The sequence below is a fragment of the Dendrobates tinctorius genome, unplaced genomic scaffold (assembly GCF_039654945.1).
Source record: "Dendrobates tinctorius isolate UK_male_01 unplaced genomic scaffold, ASM3965494v1 ptg000430l, whole genome shotgun sequence".
NCBI classification, from domain to species: domain Eukaryota; kingdom Metazoa; phylum Chordata; class Amphibia; order Anura; family Dendrobatidae; genus Dendrobates; species Dendrobates tinctorius.
In genome coordinates, this window is record NW_027362093.1 from 312,944 (window position 1) to 334,006 (window position 21,063).

The window sequence follows — 21,063 nt, forward strand, 5'->3', positions numbered from 1 at the left end:
ACCTGATGATCCTGAGGAGCACTGGGATCTTCTTGGTTACAGTCCTGTGGAAGAAGAGGACGGGGACATCTCTCTGGTGTTGTCCTCTTACTGGATAGATCTGGAGGAAACACATACAGGGACTGAATTCATTCTCTACATACAGATAACTATAGGCCGTGTGTATTTAGTCCTGTCTATTACCTGGTGATATGAGGGGCTGGGGAACCTCCATTATGACGTCCTTGTACAGATCTCTGTGTCCTTCTAAATACTCCCACTCCTCCATGGAGAAATAGACAGCGACATCCTGACACCTTATAGGAACCTGACACATACAATGATACCGTCATCCCCCGATCCCTTCATAGTGTTACTGTATAATGTCCCAGCATTCCCAGCAGTGTCACCTCTCCAGTCAGCAGCTCAATCATCTTGTAGAGGAGTTCTAGGATCTTCTGGTTATTGATGTCCTCATGGATCAGGGGGTGAGGTGGAGGCCCCGTGATTGGGCTCAGGGGTCTTCCCCATCCCTCAGACACAGGGTCCTGACAGCGATCACTAGAGGTCTTCACCACTGTGTAATCCTGGTTATGGAGAGACACAGTAATAAATCTCACTACAGACATTCCCAGAGTCCTCACCTCTCCAGTTCTTTCCATCTGTTATTCCCATAGATAAGAATGATGTAATGTGAGGTCATTAGAATCTCTCACCTCTCCAGTGAGACGGAAGAGGATCTCTAGGGTGAGGTGTAATATCATCTCCGCCATCTTGTCTCTGTCCATATCCATCCTTGATGGGTAAATCAGGAAAATTCTCTTCTATAAAAGATCTTCACTGAGAGGATCCGATATTGTAGAGACCTGAATGAGAAGAAGATGATCCGATGTAACATCATAAGAATCCTGTGTAATAATACAATTACTGGAGATAATAAGGGAAACATATGAGGAGATTTATTATCTTACAGGGTTTAGTTTTCTCCCCTGACATCTACTAATAAAACCTATATATTTAGGCCACAGACAACAAGCAGTTTCCTCCTCGGAGTCGGCAGCTGAACACGTTCCTCATAGACTCATCTTCCATAACGCTAATTCTCGTCTCATTACCGACACTGGAATCGGCATTAGCAATACTGCAGGAGAGATTCATTACACGCGACATGAGAAATAACTCCTTCATGATGAGGACGACATCTTCATCTTCTACTGCGGCTCTAGAGACAGATTTGGCCAGAGTCGGTCACTGCCTCCATCCCCACCGGTCGTCTATATGAAGGTTTCCCGTCTTCCCCGCACTGGAATCTTCTCTCACGTTAGATCTCAGCTCTGAGTCACACACAGAAGTTTGAGGCTTTTAGAAAAGATTTTTAGTTTCCACAATCAACGCGGACAGAAATGATCTGATCCCAAAGTCTCCATGTACAGTGATTTATGGGGTTTATTTCTGGCCTTAGGCTTTCCTATATTACAAGAAAAATTCCAGAAAAAGCCGATATTAAAATGTTTCTAAAGAAAATTGGCTCCAACAATTCTTGGAAGAAGAAAAAACATGGAAAAAGCTGAAGGCACATTTTATTATTTTTTATCAACAAATGTTTAACCCTTTTGAGCCCCAGAACATAGATGTACACCGCAGGGACGGCACAGGAGCGGCTTCAACAAAAACCCTGACAGTTTAACCACTTGCTGCTGCCAAAAGCAAACATGGCATCTAAGAAGGTGTGACAGAGTTCAGCTGAATGCCCCCCGCCCCCAAGTCCTCGATAGTATGGGGCGGCCTAGTTACTCCGATACTTACATGCCTAATAATGGGGTCTGGGCTGCAATGTATGAAGGTCTATTAGGCCGGGCCAGAGGCAGCGTCCAATAAGTTAACTTATAACGCCCCCATACACATTAGACTAAAGTTCCATGAAAGTACTGATTTCGGGGGGTTTGGCCGACCATATAATGTATTTGGGGGCCTCCCGACAGATGATGTCAGGGCAGAGAAGGATCCGGCATCCTGAATTTCAGAGGATAATCCGTTTGTTCTTCCTGTAGATAATCCTCCGCTAGAGGAGTCTGGAGGCGACTCTTTCATACAGACCACAGGAAAGCTGGAATATTTGTGTGTATGGGGGAGTCGGGAGAGATCGCCGTCTGCCAAATGACCGTTCAGCCAACTCTGATCTCATGTGTATGGGGCGTTAGTATTACACTGACAGGCAGTGATGATACACGGCACTACAGTAGTACAGGGCATCACCGGAGCCATCAGAGGCTTGTATGTTGTGTGATCGCACTGATCAGAGGGGTTTAAAAAAGGTTTAAAGTGAAAAAAAAATCACAGTTTCATCAACAAGAAATATCCATCACTATATGGAAAGCAGAGTCACTGCACAATGTTAGTTACGTCACGTCCATAACTACTTTATTATACTCTATTATCCTGTACACAGTGGAGTAGATAGAAATCACAGATCCCACAGCAATAGCTGGAATTGGACCCTCCAATGTAAAGAAAAAAAATCTCTCTATCTATATACACTGTTCAAAAAAATAAAGGAAACACTTAAACAACAGAATATAACTCCAAGTAAATCAAACTTCTGTGAAATCAAACTGTCCACTTAGGAAGCAACACTGACTGACAATCAATTTCACATGCTGTTGTGCAAATGGAATAGACAACAGATGGAAATTATTGGTAATTATCAAGACACCCTCAATAAAGGAGTGGTTCTGCAGGTGGGGACCACAGACCACATCTCAGCACCAATGGTTTCTGGCTGATGTTTTGGTCACTTTTGAATGTTGGTTGTGCTTTCACACTCGTGGTAACATGAGACGGACTCTACAACCCACACAAGTGGCTCAGGTAGTGCAGCTCATCCAGGATGGCACATCAATGCGAGCTGTGGCAAGAAGGTTTACTGTGTCTGTCAGCGTAGTGTCCAGAGGCTGGAGGTGTTACCAGGCGACAGGCCTGTACAACAGGAGATGTGGAGGGGGCCGTATGAGGGCAACAACCCAGCAGCAGGACCGCTATCTCCACCTTTGTGCAAGGAGGAACAGGAGGAGCACTGCCAGAGCCCTGCAAAATGATCTTCAGCAGGCCACAAATGTTCATGTGTCTGCACAAATGGTTAGAAACTGACTCCATGAGGACGGTCTGAGTGCCCGATGCCCACAGATGGGGGTTGTGCTCACAGCCCAACACCGTACAGGACGTTGGGCATTTGCCACAGAACACCAGGATTGGCAAATTCACCACTGGCGCCCTGTGCTCTTCACAGATGGAAGCAGGTTCACACTGAGCACATGTGACAGACGTGACAGAGTCTGGAGACGCCGTGGAGAGCGATCTGCTGCCTGCAACATCCTTCAGCATGACCGGTTTGGCAGTGGTCAGTAATGGTGTGGGGTGGCATTTCTTTGGAGGCCACACGATGTTGGGCTGTGAGCACAACCCCCATGGAGACACAATTGTGCCTTTACCTGGAGATAAATTCCCAGTGGGGGCAATTTCCAAAATGCAATAACTTAAGTGGGGAATTCAGCTCTTTTCACACTTAAGGGATCTGTATATGGAGTCTACAAACTACAGTGGGGAAAATAAGGATTTGTTACGCTGCCAATTTTGGGGTAAAGTCACATTTTTGTGAGGAAATAAAGTAAAATTGTCATTTTTTCCTTCCACATTGCTTAAATTCCTGTCACACTATCCGAATTCAGATATTGTCCTGTCAGAAAGGAGAATACAGGGAGCGAAAGGGTTAATAGGACTCACAGGAGGAACCGGCCCAGAAAGCAGAAGATCCAGCGAGTGTCCGCCACATATATGACTGCTCTGTGCACAGGACCTGTGATGAGGTCACAGGAGGGGAGGAGTCAGGGGTCACATGATCAGGGGCCTCAGTGTGTGCAGGACTCAGTGTGCTGGAGCGCTCCCGATAATCAGCTGCGTGTGTCGCGCTGTGTGATAGTCACAGCACCTGCATGGAGGGCGACACATGCAGCTGATTATCGGGAGCGCTCCAGGGATCCGGGGTCCCGATGCAGCTATTCGGTAAGTGATATTAGCCAATAACAACTTCTCCGACGATATTCGCTCATCTCTAGTAATAACAGCTCAAAGAAATTCACCAAACTTTTCATTAAGTTTAATAGTAAGACCCTATTAAATATTGAGCACCAGCGGGATGAAGCATTGACAGCGGCATGTAAAAGTGTGGGCGCCCCGGGTCAAAATGACCGTTATTGTGAGCAGTAGTAAGATGAAGATGAAATGATCTCTAAAAGGCCGAACCTCTAAGATGACACATGGCCTTTGTATTTTAGGCAAAAATAATAATAAAAAAAAAATATATATAGATATATAGACTTTTTACAATTTCATAATTGCAAAAAGGAAAAAGGGTGATGCAAAACTTTGGGCACCCTTAGAGATTTGTGTACTGAGATAATTTTGATCAAGATTTCACAACTTAATTAGCTTGTTAAGGCCCCGACTCACTAAGCGATCTCGGTAGCGAGATTGCTGCTGAGTCACAACTTTTGTGACGTAACAGCGATCTCACCAGCGAGATCGCTGTGTGTGACAGCGATCAGCGAGCGGCCCCCCTGCCGGTATCGCTGATCGCTGCAAGAAATCTCTGGACATTTCTTTGGTCGCTGGTCTCCCGCTGGCCAGCACGCATCGCTGCGTGTGACAGGCGGGAGACCAGCGATCAGGAGTAAAAAAATAATAAAAAAAATAAAAAATATAGTTATTCTCACCTTCCGACGTCGCGTTCAGCCATTCTGCCTCTCTCCACGCTCCGGTCCCAGTGATCCTTTGCATGAATCACCACGTGACATCTCGCGGTCATTCATGCAAAGGATCACTGGGACCGGAGCGTGGAGAGAGGCAGAATGGCTGAACGCTACGTCGGAAAGTGAGAATAACTATATTTTTTATTTTGATTCTATTTTTTACAGGGATGGCCAGCGATCACATAGCAACTTACTAGCGATCCTGACACCTTGATATCGGTGTCCGGATCGCTGGTAAGTCGCTTAGTGAGACGGGGCCTTTAGGGTTATGGTGCCCAGGAGCTACAGTCTGAGGAAAGGGCTATAAAGCCTTCACTAGACCCCTGTACAGCTGTATAATGAGGCCCAGGCTTTATAGTGAAGGGACAGGAGTGAGGGCCTGTTCCCAGGAGCTACAGACTGAGGAAAGGGCTAAAAAGCCTTCACTAGACCCCTGTACAGCTGTATAATGAGGCCCAGGCTTTATAGTGAGGGGACAGGAGTGAGGGCCTGATCCCAGGAGCTACAGTCTGAGGAAAGGGCTAAAAAGCCTTCACTAGACCCCTGTACAGCTGTATAATGAGGCCCAGGCTTTATAGTGAAGGGACAGGAGTGAGGGCCTGTTCCCAGGAGCTACAGTCTGAGGAAAGAGCTAAAAAGCCTTCACTAGACCCCTGTACAGCTGTATAATGAGGCCCAGGCTTTATAGTGAAGGGACAGGAGTGAGGGCCTGTTCCCAGGAGCTACAGTCTGAGGAAAGGGCTAAAGAGCCTTCACTAGACCCCTGTACAGCTGTATAATGAGGCCCAGGCTTTATAGTGAAGGGACAGGAGTGAGGGCCTGTTCCCAGGAGGTACAGTCTGAGGAAAGGGCTAAAAAGCCTTCACTAGACCCCTGTACAGCTGTATAATGAGGCCCAGGCTTTATAGTGAAGGGACAGGAGTGAGGGCCTGTGCCCAGGACCTACAGTCTGAGGAGAGGGCTAAAAAGTCTTCACTAGACCCATGTACAGCTGTATAATGAGGCCCAGGCTTTATAGTGAAGGGACAGGAGTGAGGGCCTGTTCCCAGGAGCTACAATCTGAGGAAAGGGCTAAAAAGCCTTCACTAGACCCCTGTACAGCTGTATAATGAGGCCCAGGCTTTATAGTGAAGGGTCAGGAGTGAGGGCCTGTTCCCAGGAGCTACAGTCTGAGGAAAGGGCTAAAAAGCCTTCACTAGACCCCTGTACAGCTGTATAATGAGGCCCAGGCTTTACAGTGAAGGGACAGGAGTGAGGGCCTGTTCCCAGGAGCTACAGTCTGAGGAAAGGGCTAAAAAGCCTTCACTAGACCCCTGTACAGCTGTATAATGAGGCCCAGGCTTTATAGTGAAGGGACAGGAGTGAGGGCCTGTTCCCAGGAGCTACAGTCTGAGGAAAGGGCAAAAAAGACTTCACTAGACCCCTGTACAGCTGTATAATGAGGCCCAGGCTTTATAGTGAAGGGACAGGAGGGAGAAAAGTGGGGAAAGGAGCCAGAAGAGCCGGACTCCCAATCACTAACCTGCAGAGCCGCACTCCACATATATGGCTGCTCTGTGCGCACAGGACCTGTGATGAGGTCACAGGAGGGGTGGAGTCAGGGGTCACATGATCAGAGGCCTCAGTGTGTGCAGGACTCAGTGTGCTGGTTGTCATGGTGCCGGATGAGGGGAAGTTTGTGTGGGGTCAGGAGGGGTTTACAGGGTGGATGTAGCAGAGCCGTGTGTGTACGAGGTGTACGGAGCGGAGCCGCGTGTGTACGAGGTGAACGGAGCGGAGCCGCGTGTGTGCGAGGTGTACGGAGCGGAGCCGTGTGTGTACGAGGTGTACTGAGCGGAGCCGCGTGTGTACGAGGTGTACGGAGCGGTGCCGCGTGTGTACAAGGTGTACGGAGCGGAGCCGCGTGTGTACGAGGTGTACGGAGCGGAGCCCTGTGTGTACGAGGTGTACTGAGCGGAGCCGCGTGTGTGCGAGGTGTACGGAGCGGAGCCGTGTGTGTACAAGGTGTACGGAGCGGAGCCGCGTGTGTACAATGTGTACGAAGCGGAGCCTGCCTGTGTGCGAGGTGTACGGAGCGGAGCCGTGTGTGCGAGGTGTACGGAGCGGAGCCGCGTGTGTGCGAGGTGTGCGGAGCAGAGCCGAGTGTGTGCGAGGTGTGCGGAGCGGAGCCGCGTGTGTGCGAGGTGTGCGGAGCCCTGTGTGTACGAGGTGTGCGGAGCGGAGCCGTGTGTGTACGAGGTGTGCGGAGCGGAGCCCTGTGTGTACGAGGTGTACGGAGCGGAGCCGTGTGTGTGCGAGGTGTGCGGAGCCCTGTGTGTACGAGGTGTGCGGAGCGGAGCCCTGTGTGTAAGAGGTGTGCTGAGCGGAGCCGTGTGTGTACGAGTTGTACGGAGCAGAGCCGTGTGTGTACGAGGTGTACGGAGCGGAGCCGTGTGTCTACGAGGTGTACGGAGCGGAGCCGTGTGTGTACAAGGTGTACGGAGCGGAGCCTCGTGTGTGCGAGGTGTAAGGAGCGGAGCCGCGTGTGTGCGAGGTGTACGGAGCGGAGCCGCGTGTGTGCGAGGTGTACGGAGCGGAGCCGCGTGTGTGCGAGGTGTGCGGAGCGGAGCCGCGTGTGTGCGAGGTGTGCGGAGCGGAGCCGCGTGTGTGCGAGGTGTGCGGAGCCCTGTGTGTACGAGGTGTGCGGAGCGGAGCCCTGTGTGTAAGAGGTGTGCGGAGCGGAGCCGTGTGTGTACAAGGTGTACGGAGCAGAGCCGTGTGTGTACAAGGTGTACGGAGCGGAGCCGTGTGTGTACGAGGTGTGCGGAGCGGAGCCCTGTGTGTAAGAGGTGTGCGGAGCGGAGCCCTGTGTGTACGAGGTGTACGTAGCGGAGCCGTGTGTGTACGAGGTGTGCGGAGCGGAGCCCTGTGTGTACGAGGTGTACGGAGCGGAGCCCTGTGTGTACGAGGTGTGTGGAGCGGAGCCCTGTGTGTACGAGGTGTATGGAGCGGAGCCGCGTGTGTACGAGGTGTACGGCGCAGAGCCGCGTGTGTACGAGATGTACGGAGCGGTGCCGCGTGTGTACGAGGTGTACGGAGCGGAGCCGTGTGTGTGCGAGGTGTACGGAGCGGAGCCGCATGTGTGCGAGGTGTACGGAGCGGAGCAGCGTGTGTACGAGGTGTACGGAGCCGCGTGTGTACGAGGTGTACGGAGCAAAGCCGCGTGTGTACGAGGTGTACGGAGTGGAGCCGTGTTTACGAGGTGTACGGAACAGAGCCGCGTTTACGAGGTGTACGGAGCGGAGCCGCGTGTGTGCGAGGTGTACGGAGCGGAGCCGTGTGTGTACAAGGTGTACGGAGCGGATCCGCGTGTGTACGAGGTGTACGAAGCGGAGCCGCGTGTGTGCGAGGTGTACAGAGCGGAGCCGCGTGTGTGCGAGGTGTACGGAGCGGAGCCGCGTGTGTGCGAGGTGTACGGAGCGGAGCCGCGTGTGTGCGAGGTGTGCGGAGCGGAGCCGCGTGTGTGCGAGGTGTGCGGAGCCCTGTGTGTACGAGGTGTGCGGAGCGGAGCCCTGTGTGTAAGAGGTGTGCGGAGCGGAGCCATGTGTGTACGATGTGTACGGAGCAGAGCCGTGTGTGTACGAGGTGTACGGAGCGGAGCCGTGTGTCTACGAGGTGTACGGAGCGGAGCCGTGTGTGTACAAGGTGTACGGAGCGGAGCCGCGTGTGTGCGAGGTGTACGGAGCGGAGCCGCGTGTGTGCGAGGTGTACGGAGCGGAGCCGCGTGTGTGCGAGGTGTGCGGAGCGGAGCCGCGTGTGTGCGAGGTGTACGGAGCGGAGCCGCGTGTGTGCGAGGTGTGCGGAGCGGAGCCGCGTGTGTGCGAGGTGTGCGGAGCGGAGCCGCGTGTGTGCGAGGTGTGCGGAGCGGAGCCGCATGTGTGCGAGGTGTGCGGAGCGGAGCCGCGTGTGTGCGAGGTGTGCGGAGCGGAGCCCTGTGTGTAAGAGGTGTGCGGAGCGGAGCCGTGTGTGTACGAGGTGTACGGAGCAGAGCCGTGTGTGTACGAGGTGTACGGAGCGGAGCCGTGTGTGTACGAGGTGTGCGGAGCGGAGCCCTGTGTGTACGAGGTGTACGGAGCAGAGCCGCGTGTGTACGAGGTGTACGGCGCGGAGCCGCGTGTGTACGAGGTGTACGGAGCGGAGCCCTGTGTGTACGAGGTGTACGGAGCGGAGCCGTGTGTGTACGAGGTGTGCGGAGCGGAGCCCTATGTGTACGAGGTGTACGGAGCGGAGCCGTGTGTGTACGAGGTGTGTGGAGCGGAGCCCTGTGTGTACGAGGTGTACGGAGCGGAGCCGCGTGTGTACGAGGTGTACGGCGCAGAGCCGCGTGTGTACGAGATGTACGGAGCGGTGCCGCGTGTGTACGAGGTGTACGGAGCAGAGCCGCGTGTGTACGAGGTGTACGGAGCTGAGCCGCGTGTGTACGAGGTGTACGGAGCGGAGCCGCGTGTGTACGAGGTGTACGGAGTGGAGCCGCGTGTGTACGAGGTGTACGGAGCGGAGCCGCGTGTGTACGAGGTGTACGGAGCGGTGCCGCGTGTGTACGACGTGTACGGAGGGGAGCCGCGTGTGTACGAGGTGTACGGAGCGGAGCCGCGTGTGTACGAGGTGTACCGAGCGGAGCCGCGTGTGTACGAGATGTACGTAGCGGAGCCGCGTGTGTACGAGGTGTACGGAGCGGAGCAGCGTGTGTACGAGGTGTACAGAGCCGCGTGTGTACGAGGTGTACGGAGCGAAGCCGCGTGTGTACGAGGTGTACGGAGCGGAGCCGTGTTTACGAGGTGTACGGAACAGAGCCGCGTTTACGAGGTGTACGGAGCGGAGCCGCGTGTGTACGAGGTGTACGGAGCATAGCCCTGTGTGTACGAGGTGTACGGAGCGGAGCCCTGTGTGTACGAGGTGTACGAAGCGGAGCCGTGTGTGTATGAGGTGTATGGAGCGGAGCCCTGTGTGTACAAGGTGTACGGAGCCGAGCCGTGTGTGTACGAGGTGTAAGGAGCGGAGCCGTGTGTACGAGGTGTACGGAGCAGAGCCGTGTGTACGAGGTGTACGGAGCAGAGCCGTGTGTACGAGGTGTACGGAGTAGAGCCCTGTGTGTACGAGGTGTAAGGAGCGGAGCCATGTGTATGAGGTGAAATGTTTTATAATCAAATTTTTAAATTTCACAGAGTAAAATGGAGCCACAATTTCCACAGAAATTTCTCCATAAACCTGAGGTCAGGAATGTCTGCACACGGCCGGGCTCCAATTGGGAGAGTCACTGTTTTGCTTTTGGAGCACTAATTTGGCAGTCCTCTCTTGTGGGGGCCAGTTGCAAAGCCCCCGATTTTTGTGGACAACATACAATCCCTAAAATGACACCATTTCATACACTGTTCCCATCAGGGAAGTCATCTAAGGGTGTAATGGGCATTTTTATCTTACAGGTGTCACTGATTCCTTTACCACTTGCTGTGAAGATAATATTACATGTGTTCCGAGGTGCAGCGCGGGGTTCAGCTCAGGGACATCTGAGTGGGCTCCTAATCAGGTGTTATAGTGGTCCCTCACATGCCCTCTCACCGCCTCCTTACTCACTATGGTCACTGCAGCTTCTCAGCATGTTGCCTCCATTTAGCCTTGGGGGGGATTGGCCAGTCTCTACAGGAATGTAACCCTGCTGTGTCCTTCACAGATTAGGTTCCCCAGCCTATCCCATGCCGGCAGGTCCTATATTAGGCAGCTCCACCATCCGCTCTCTGCTGGATGTTGGTTCCTAGGCAGTTCACTTTGCCTGTTGTACCTCACACTCGAGTCTCTGACCCACCTATCCGCTGAGGTAGTCTTGGGGACTACCCTGGAGTAGTTCCTGGTGTCTACCGGCTGTCCAGCCTATCCTCTCCACCAGTAGCTCTAGTGAAGACCTGGTGGACACCCAGTTACACCTCTCTAGAGTAAGCCTGGCCGATGGTGCAGTGGGTCCACATCCACCAGTGTTACACCAAGTAACTGTGCACACCTCACAACCTTTGAAGCACAGATAGAGGCACAGATCATGCGGCGCACATAGCAGCAAACTTTGGCCTCACCCTAATCCACGGCCATTTACCACTGCTTTCTCTACCGGCAGGAGGAGTTGTCAGAGGGGCGCTGGTAGTGAGGGAAATTCAGCAGACGCCTGAGACTGCAGGGCGTAGACCCAAATCCGGGACTGTCCGCTGTATCCGGGACAGTTGGGACTGGAGATGAGCAGGTGGATTCATGGGTCTCTGCTCCAGCGTGCGTGGGACCTGGGGATTATTTTTTGTGCCGTCATTCACAGTCGGAGCCTCCAGAACGTTCTCATCTTTATGTAGCGTCACTATACGACACCCGGCTTATTTGTGCCTGTAAGGCCATGTTCACACATTGCAGAAATACGGTGTTTTTTGTTTTCTGCAGGATCCGCACCATCTACAATAACGATCTTCTCCCCTTATTTGATGCGTTCTTGGTGCAGATGTGAAGCCGCGGTTTTATTGCGCTTTTTAGAGGACAGAAAAGCTTTGATTCTGCACTTAATAAAGTTTCTGCAGTTTTTTACCTGCAATTTTATTAGAGAGAGAAAAGCCCCAAATCGGCACAGATCAGCCGCGTGCCTTGGGCGCACAGCGGGCGCCGTTTATGGTAAAGTTGTTTTTATTAAGGATTTATTTACATAAATGGGGTAAAGAAAAAGGGGAGAGACAGATTATAAATACCCAGTAATACAGACAAGAACCAAACAACAGCAAAAAAGAGAAATGTAAAGTCATGAAAGAGAGAGGCGGGAGAAAGGGTTAAGGAGGAGACTGGGGAAGGAAAATTAGGGGTTTTTTAACCCCTTACAGACCTTGCCCTTTTTCGCTTTTGCATTTCTGTTTTTCGCTCCCCTTCTTCCCACAGCCATAACTTTTTTATGTTTCCGTCAGTATGGCCATGTGAGGGCTTGTTTGTTGCTGGACAAGTTGTGCTTTGGAACGACATCATTGGTTTCACCATATCGTGTACTCAAAAATGGGAAAAAATTTCCAAGTGCGGTGAAATTGCAAAAAAGTGTAACGCCACAACTTTTTTTGGATTTTCTTTTTACCATATTCACCAAACGCTAAGACTGCCCTGCCATTATGATTCTCCAGGTCATTACAGGTCATAGACACCAAACAGGTCTCAGTTCTTTTGTATTTAAGTGGTGAAAAAAAAAACATAATTTGTTGGAAAAAAAAATGTGCCATTTTCAGAGACCCGTAGCGTCTCCATTTTTCACGATCTCGGGTTGGGTGAGGGCTTATTGTTTGCGCGCCGAGCTGATGCTTTTATTGATCCCATCTTGGTGCGGATACGATCTTTTCATCATCCGTTATTGCATTTTAATTCAATGTTGCGGCGACCAAAACACCTTAATTCTGGCATTTTTACTTTTTTTCTCACTACACCGTCTAGTGATCAGTTTGTTCCTTTCTTTATTGATAGATCGGGCGATTCTGAATGCGGCGATACCAAATTTGTGTATGTTTGATTTTTCTATTTTATTTTGAATGGGGCGAAAGGGGGGGGATTTAAACTTTTATATTTTTTATTTTTTTATATTTTTAAAAACTTTTTTTTACTTTTGGCCTGCTTCATTAGTTTCCATGGGAGACTAGAAGCTGCCATAACTCGGTCGGCTCTGCTACGTACACGCGATGATCAGATCACCTGTATGTAGCAGAATACCTCACTTGAGCTGACGTGTGCTGGGAAAGATGCGGGCTCACCACCAGAGCCGACATCAAAGGGAGAGAAGCTACCTGCGCCGTACTAGTACGGTCATGAAGGGGTTAAGGAACATGACGAAAAGGGAAAGGGATAGAAAGAAAATGAAAAAGATTGGTCTGCACCGGATAGGCCGGGAAAGGGGTTACAGGACACATGTAATACCTTATATATAAAACATTTAAGAGGCGGGAGGGGAAGAGAAAGGGAAAGGCGAGGAAAGAAAAGGGGAGAAAGGAAGAACAGCTGTAACCAGGCGGAGAGACGAGAATCTAGAGGAATCCTGACTGTTACACCATGGAAGATACTGAGTGTTGGAGTCTGATAGCGCCGCAGTTCTCATGGAATCTCATCCACTTTGCTTGGACAATTAAACGCAGCAGAAAATCCGCAGCATTTACTCTACATGTGAACACGGTCTAAACGTCATAGCAAAGTGGGCGTGATTCCATGAAATCTGCGCTCTCTGTGGTCTGAAGACCCTGCGGACCTCTGGGGTTTGATGCATTTTCCCTTTATAGGCTTCTTCTGAAAAAAATGTATTAAGAAAAAAATGTGTGAAGAGAAAACCGCCGTCACATTTATAAGCGCAGAATCAAAGCTTTTCTGTACTAATAAAAAAGTGTTAAACGCGGCTTCATATCTGCCAAAAACATCAAATATGGAGAAAAATGCAAAAAAGAAGAAACGCAGCAAACGCGCCATAATCAGGGAGGATTGTCACTACGTCATCTGGGTCAGACATTTACAGAAATAAGAACGCAGCATTTACGCTACGTGTGAACACGTCCTCCACATCACAGCTTTATCACATTATTTTATGGGTTTTATAGAGAAAAATATCAATTACCCCATTTTGTTTTTCCCATAATTTACCGATTCCTGTAAATAATCTGATCGCTGTGTTCTGCGGGTCATTACAGTTATATTGACACAACTATGTGTAGAAAAAAGAACACTTTCCTACTTTTTTAAGTAAGAGCACGGTGAGGATAGAAAGGGAAACAGTACTGAATTGTGTGGATAAAACAAATCTTGTTTAATGTTCATTCAAAAAGTGATTACAAAAATGAAGAAAAGTAAGTTCATAGCACACAGAAATAAGTAATAGATTAAAAGAAGAGAAAACAAGCATTCATTGGTTCTTACATGTGGTCTTGAGGCATGATGCGGTCCGTGCTGGAGATTCTCAAGATATGAGAGATCTCCCTGAACAGGAGTTAGGTTGGCTTATACACTATTTTGACCCACAGGCCGGGGTCACACTAACCTACGCAAAATACGGTCCGTACTTTACATGCGTAATACGGATGAATGGCCCCTAAACAGTGCTCCGTATGTCATCCGTAATCAAGGTGTGGTCGCGTATTTTGTGCATGTAAGCATCCGTATGGCATCCGTATGGCATCCGTATGCAGAGATTTTCTCGCAGGCTTGCAAAATGGACATGTAACGGTTTTGAGGCCTGCAAACTATTGAAATCATTAGCCTACACCCTATTTATTGCCTCTGTAACAGGTGGCTGCCTCCATTCTGTCCATTTTTGACCTTGCCTTGTCTAGGTGTGTTGGTGTTGTATGGCCAACATGACAGTCTGAGTTTCAACACAACTGAGCAGGTTCTCTTCAACTGGCTTTTGTCACGTTGCTTTGGTCAGCCATACCCAGTGTTAGTGGATCCGCGGAGGCGGAGACGCATGTGGGTCCATCCACTTTTGAGGCAACGACTCACAAGAGGTCATTTTCACCGCCTCTATTCTTCTCTGCAGGGTCATGCGGAAAATTTTTTTCAATACTGCCGCATGAGCCTTGCAACATTTGATCGACTCTTGGAGACAGTGCGCCCTGGGATAACCTTTCAGGACACAAGGATGCACAAAGCTAGACTGCAGAGGAGCGACTTCTACTCACATTACGGTATGTACTACACAACCACCTTCTCTATGTTCATGAGGTGTTGGCCAAAGTATGTCTTTTCGGATTTGTTTGGTTTGTTTTGGCCTCATCTTAGTCCAGATATATTTAAACTTACACACCAGAATGTTATGTGTAATATGTACTGAATATCACATAGTCATTATGCTTGAAAAAATATGTGTTAGTAGATATGAAACCCCAACATTTTGGTTATGTATGTAGCTGTTGTTTTTCCTCATTTTTTGGTTCTAAATGTCACATTTCTGTTCTTCAGCTTCCTGTCCACTGGCCTGTCTTATGCTGCCCTCCACCATGAGTTTCTCATTGGAAGATCTACCATTTCTGGCATAGTCAGGCCAACATGTAGTGAAATCTGGTCAAGAGTACATCAACTCGTCATGACCGAGCCCAGGATGGAAGACTGGTTGAGGATCTCAAGGGACTTTGTGTTAGGAGTGGCGGAAGACACTAAATAAAAAATATAAATAAAGTGCCTTCGCCACTCGGGGTCCACCGTGCGGTGGATGGAAAAACCGCAGCTAGTAGATGCAGAGCACTATGGCGGTAAAGTGCACAGGGTTGGATATCACCCAGGTGCAAATTAGCAGTCTCTGTTATGGACACAGCTGCAATGGCAGACAATGGAACTGAAAACGCTGAGCCTGTTAACAGCACAGGTACTCAGCGGCACACATGCGGTAACCGGTCACTGGAGTAGTTATAAAAATAACGTCACTACATCCGAAAGGACCTACCGTAACTGAACGTGTGCGTGGCGTCGCAACTGTGAACGCCGGGCAGGACTGCAAGCGCAGCGCGGCGTAAACTGTGCCGCAGAGATGGCACCGCTATCTCGCAAGCGCGATGCCGGACGCTAGCTGTTGAGGTAGATGGAGCATAGGCGCGCTGGCGCTAGCGCTGCTACTGGCTGAACCCAAACACTCACACAATCGTATTATCAGAGGGAAGGGGTTTCTTAATAAGTCAGTCACCAGTCCAAGCATCCATCACCATACACACAGCAGCAAGTATGAAAAATACTAGCGCATGGCGGAACAACCATGCGCACTTTTTATAGTGAACGGGACCTTCCGGAAATCTCCAGAGCCCTGGGCTGAACCAATGGAATCAGGAGCAGGACCTGAGCACCTGACTCCTGAACTCCAATGGGAGCTCATCCCATGAGCATGCTCAGAAGAAGGGACGAAGGACTTAGCCTCCGGAGAGAGTTGCTGTAAAGCAATCTCCTCTGCAATCTCCTTTGCATTAAACACAGAGCAGGAGACTGCAGCATGTGAGGGTCTAGATTCCTGCCTAGCAATGGCCGAAATCTGACTCCTAACACTTTGAGGAGGAATGCCAGTTTCCTAATTGTATTGGGGCCCTTGATGGGAAACATCCGGGTGCATAAGCCGCCGAACTCTGGCTCCCAATTCTTCAATTATAAGCAATACTTTTCTGTTGTATTGCAGGCTCTGGCCGACCCTCAATACAAGTTTATAATTGTCGACAATGTGGCCTATGGGAGGACGGGAGACTCAAGAGTCTTCAATACTTCCATTATGGGTCGGCGGCTACGCACTAACCATTTGGATCTACCCCCACCATGCCAGCTACCAGGCTCAACTCAAGAATCAGTCCCTTATGTCCTTTGGCATTCTTTGTACCAAATGGTCGGTCCTCCAGTCTGCCATTCAGCTGAGTGAACAAAATGTTAATGAAGCTATAAAAGCAGGTGTCGTTCTTCATAACTTCAGGATACATGATTGTTCCTCCTCTGCTGGTGTTGTGCGTGGGTCGGACAATGTGCATAGGGCGAGACCACATGTCAACCCTCAACGTAGACCGCTCTCTGCTCTCAAAGTGCGAGATATTTTCACAAATTATTTTATGTCACCTGAGGGGGAAACTTCTTGGCAAGAGCATGCTGTGTCTATGTTATAATTTTGTGCTTTTTGTCTGTGTAAATATATATTTCAAACCCTTATGGTTCGCTCACTGTGTAATTGCCTTGGTAAGCGTATGTTATGAAATTTTTTCAAAATTGAGACAGAGACATAAAATTGTGTAGACAAATTTTTACTTTTGTCTTTTTGGTTTTGGTTTTTTCAACCCATATTATTGCCATATGGTAAATGTGGCATTGGCCCAAAGTGGCCTTTTTGCTGATTTGCAAAGTTACAACCAACACATTTGCTGAACCCAATAAAACAAAAACAACATTATGCAAAAACAATATTCCATTACAAATGGTGGTAGGTCGGGGGAGAAGGCGGAAGACCAGCCTGTGTTTGCTGCTGGCTATTTTGCCCAACTTGCCCATCGCCTTGTGTGGGGGCATACTGTTGCCCATGATGTGGGTAGTGTACTGCCTCCTGTGATTGTGGTGGGTAATGGGCTGACTGAAACTGGAGAGAGGCCTCTTGTTGGGGATGATAGGCCCATGGCTCATACCCACCAAAAAAGCCATGTTGTCCCCAACCAGGTTGGGACCAGCCTCCAACACTGGGTGGGAACTATTGGTGAGGTTGGCTAGAGGCAGACATATGTGGCTGCTGTGGTCAAGGTTGGGTAGGGGGAGGAAGGGGTTGAGGTGTGGGCCCACGTGTTGGAGAATCCTCAGAGCCTGATTGAGCAAACATGTGTGGGGGCATCTAAGGCACATCAGATTCCTTAGGGAAAGCTGCCACCTCTCCAGATATTCAAATAACTCATATGGGGTATTTGGGTGTGTGCTTGCATCAAGCAGGATCTGAAAACATCCTCAAATACGTAGCCTCATCTCACGGGGAAGGGACCTAAGATACCAGGCCAGGCTGTGTGAGTACGCCTCCTCCCCATCATCATTATTAACTCGAGAAAGATAGTTCAGCACCCCCGTGTCAACATTGGTATGGGTATCTTGGGCAGGGATCTGGCGCATTCTTCTTCCTCGCCGGGATGGTCCAGCAGGTTGTGGGGAGTCCTGTAGCTGGGAAGTTGGGCTGCTGCTGATGTTGCCCTGCTCATCCTGTATGGCAGATGGTACTGCAGCAGACGGTCCTGCTTGTGGATGTGGTCCTGGTGGTGGGGTTTGTGGTGCAGGTCCACATGCAAGGGCAGGCACTGGGTTATCAGATAAAGAAACTTGACCCATGATTCTTGGAGGGGGAGAAAATGGGTCAGCCACATCTTCCCCTACAGCCACAGGATCGATGATGGGCTCTGTATCTGAGCCAGTTTCCTTTTCCTTAAGGTTTAATTGAGTTCTGTTATGAAATATAACATAGCCAAAATTCAAAACATTAGTTTTGGCCCTGTAAAGTATTTGTGTAATGTGGTGTGAGGTATCTACTTACGGTCTCAGATCCAGAATTGTAGCGAGGAAGGAGAGGTGATCATAATACACATATTTGAGCTTTGTGGGCGGCCCGCATCACCACTCCCGGCCCACTGCTGACGTTCCCACCTGTACTGGTCGCGGATGCTGCGCCAGCGTCTTATCACATCTTCCACTGCAATGTGACAGGAAATAATCTAAATTTCACATATTTGCAAGAGAAAATTTGCTAAAAGTTGCATAGTCATGTGGCCTTTGAGGGTGTGCTTTCTACCCAGGGTGGCATATATAATTGGGGCATCCAGGGCAGATACACAGGGTCACAATAGCTCAGGGGTCAAGTAACTACTCATAAATTGTTTGCCTAGGAGGATGAGGAGCTTGTGGACAGGGGCCAATTATGTCAGGGTAAAACAATGGATCAAATAAAAATCTACACGCCTCAAGAGGCTAAAAGGCCAAGCACAGGAAGGAGGGGGGCCTTAGTCCAAATGGCTGTTTTGATGTGAGGTAATTTAAAACCCTTGTTTAGGTTGTACTTACTCATTTGCTGCTGCTCCTCACTTGGCCGATCACCAAAATCGTGGAACATCTGGTGACATATGCGCCTCCATGACGCCTACTTTCTTGCCTGGTTGGCATAATGTCATCACGTTGGTCCCAGATTTCCGGCCACTCCTGCATTAACACAATTAGCATCTCCACATTGAGGTAGTAGGGTGCCATGATGCTCCATGGAGGCGTACTTCCTGGATGTCTGGAGCGTTTTTTGAGCTAATTAGCAAGTCTATGCATCCTGAATATTGGTTGGCCCATTTCCTGTGACCTGCTGTTAAATATTGTTTGTTAATTTCTTATTACACTCAGTTCTGTACTGAATGCATTGCTTTTGGTGACACTATATGCTATTTCTGTAAGCTTAGCTCATGGTAAATGTCAACTCCACTACATATGTAAGTTTAGCTCATGGTAAACGTCAACTCCATATATATATAGACCACGTGCTCTAACAGACGGATATATATGTTGGGACTTACTCTAGGGGGGTGCTCTCCTTCACTACCATCTGAAGGGACATCACTGTTTGGACACTACATTGAATGAACAGCTGGTATGTAACTGAATCACCATGTGTGACATCGAGAGAAGCTCTTAACAGAGACAGACGCCATTTACCATTCAGAGTTCCAGGGAAAGAAGGATACAAGCTTAGCTATGAACAAATGGACGATCACTTTAAAATCATTTCACCTCATTTTATGTTTTTCTGTAATAATCTTTTTTGATGGAAGAATCCAAATAAACCACTACATTTTTTTATAAGAACATTGTCATATTTTAGATTATCACATCTGGTAACAAGTCCTGAATAATATACAAGAATATGTATTTTTAACATTGGAGAGCCAGCCATATCTGAATTTTTGTCCTTTTTTTTGCAGATTTCCCTCAACTTGCCCGAGGGGGAATTTTAAAGAGCTTTGCTAATGTCAGATGTGCAAGTTATCAGGAACTCCACTACTATGTACAAGTCACAAGATTCAGACAGAACCTAGAAGTGAGGACTAAGAATTGCCAGATGGATTGAGAAGTACTACAAGTGCCAGACGTGCTGAAGGTAGACGTGTGAAGACAAGAGCCCAGCATTATCCATCAAAGGAACTACAAGCTGAGATATTTCAAGGTAAGAAATATGGATGTCATGACTTCGTTTTCTAAGCAGAGTAAACTGAAATTTATGTCTGTAGACGAGTCTAATTTGGATGTATTATGGCTCAGCTTATATGCACAATGTGAAATGGAAACTCTAAAGTTAGATTCTAAGCTGTTGTCCTTTAATAGAGAAAGAGAGAAATTGAAAAATATTTTACAAATGATTGATGTATTTCACAAACTTGTATCAGAGAAATCCAAAAATTATTGTTGTGTAAAGGAAAATAGTGATGTTCCCGAGATTCACTGTAATGTGGAGAAGCAGTTACAAGAGGTAGCAGCCATTCAAGGTGACCTTGCAGACGTGGAATAAGATGGAGAAGTAGGAGGAGACTTCAGAACTGACATAGATGCCGTACAAGGAAAGATGGACCACTAAAAATAGACGACTCACAGGCCCAACTCCGAAATAAAGTTAGGAAAAATTTGTTAAAATTATGCAAAATCATTCCTGCATATGAAAACAAAATCCATGTGTGTAGAAACTCTGAGGTTTTTGAAAGCTGTGTTGACAAATTTGATTTGACTAATGAGGAAAAAAAACAGTTGTTTAAAATGTGGATCCCTGTAACCTTTTCCAGGCGGTTATCTTTAAAGATATCTGGTGATAAACATGTGAACTTAAATGATAAAGACAGATTAAAAATTCTGATTTTTTTGGGCATCAAATGAAAATTATCCAGATATTGATATTCTTCAAAAATTAAGGATTGGTCGGAAGGAATGTACTTATACATTTATGTCCATATTTGATCGCTTGTACAGAACGCTCATTGAGAATGTCAAAACACAGTCCATGATAAAGAGTTTTGTAAATAAATTTGGGTTTCTAAATCCTGCATCTCGTGTTATTGCGTCACAAATAGATTCTTTATTTGAATGTGCGCAATCCCTTGATTTTGCCAGAAAACACGAGAATCGTGAACGGGAAATAAATCATGCTAATTTTGTAAAGACAGGCAGAGCAAAATCTTATCAGAAGCCGGTATCAAACTATCCCTGTAATCAAATCTATGAAGAACGAAGAAAATCACGTTTGCTTTAAGCCTTATGGAATGATGCAGACCACCGAAAAATCTTCACAGCTTGAGTTAAGAAAAACTCAAAGTTCTGATCTTCTTTCTGTAGAAAAGATGGCGGAATTTGACGGACAGAAGCAGGTGGTGAGTGACATCATGGTCTGTAAACTGAACACTCTGCTCAGACAATCCATCAGCTTCAAAATCGCAAGAACTTTTCAGGATATTTTTTGCAGAGAAATAAGATTGGCTTTAGGAATTGGCTAAAAAAGTAATTATGTTGTGTAAAAGTGTTATACAATGTATTACATAGAGTATAATTCTGTAGTTCTATAGCTTTGTAGATATATATATTCATACAGTATATACAGTATATATAGAGTGTTTGTAGAAGTAGAGATTGTAGAACTGTATTTTTTAGTGAAAATTAAAATTTACTCCAGTAATAATATTGAGAATTATGAATATGATATTAACCTTCTCTTTTATTTTTCCTTAGAATTTTCATTTCAAAGCAGGACTTA

General features: G+C 48.1%; 1 protein-coding gene across 1 annotated transcript; it reads right to left on the reverse strand.

Moving 5' to 3' along the window:
* Positions 1 to 166: 166 nt before the first annotated feature.
* LOC141076803 (gastrula zinc finger protein XlCGF66.1-like) lies at positions 167 to 785 on the reverse strand. The gene is made up of 3 exons (XM_073564113.1): positions 696 to 785; positions 390 to 566; positions 167 to 307 (listed from the first exon to the last, which is right to left on the reverse strand). The coding sequence occupies exons 1-3, from the start codon at positions 771 to 773 to the stop codon at positions 167 to 169; spliced, it is 396 nt and encodes a 131-aa protein (XP_073420214.1). The 5' UTR covers positions 774 to 785.
* Between the last annotated feature and the right edge of the window lie 20,278 nt (positions 786 to 21,063).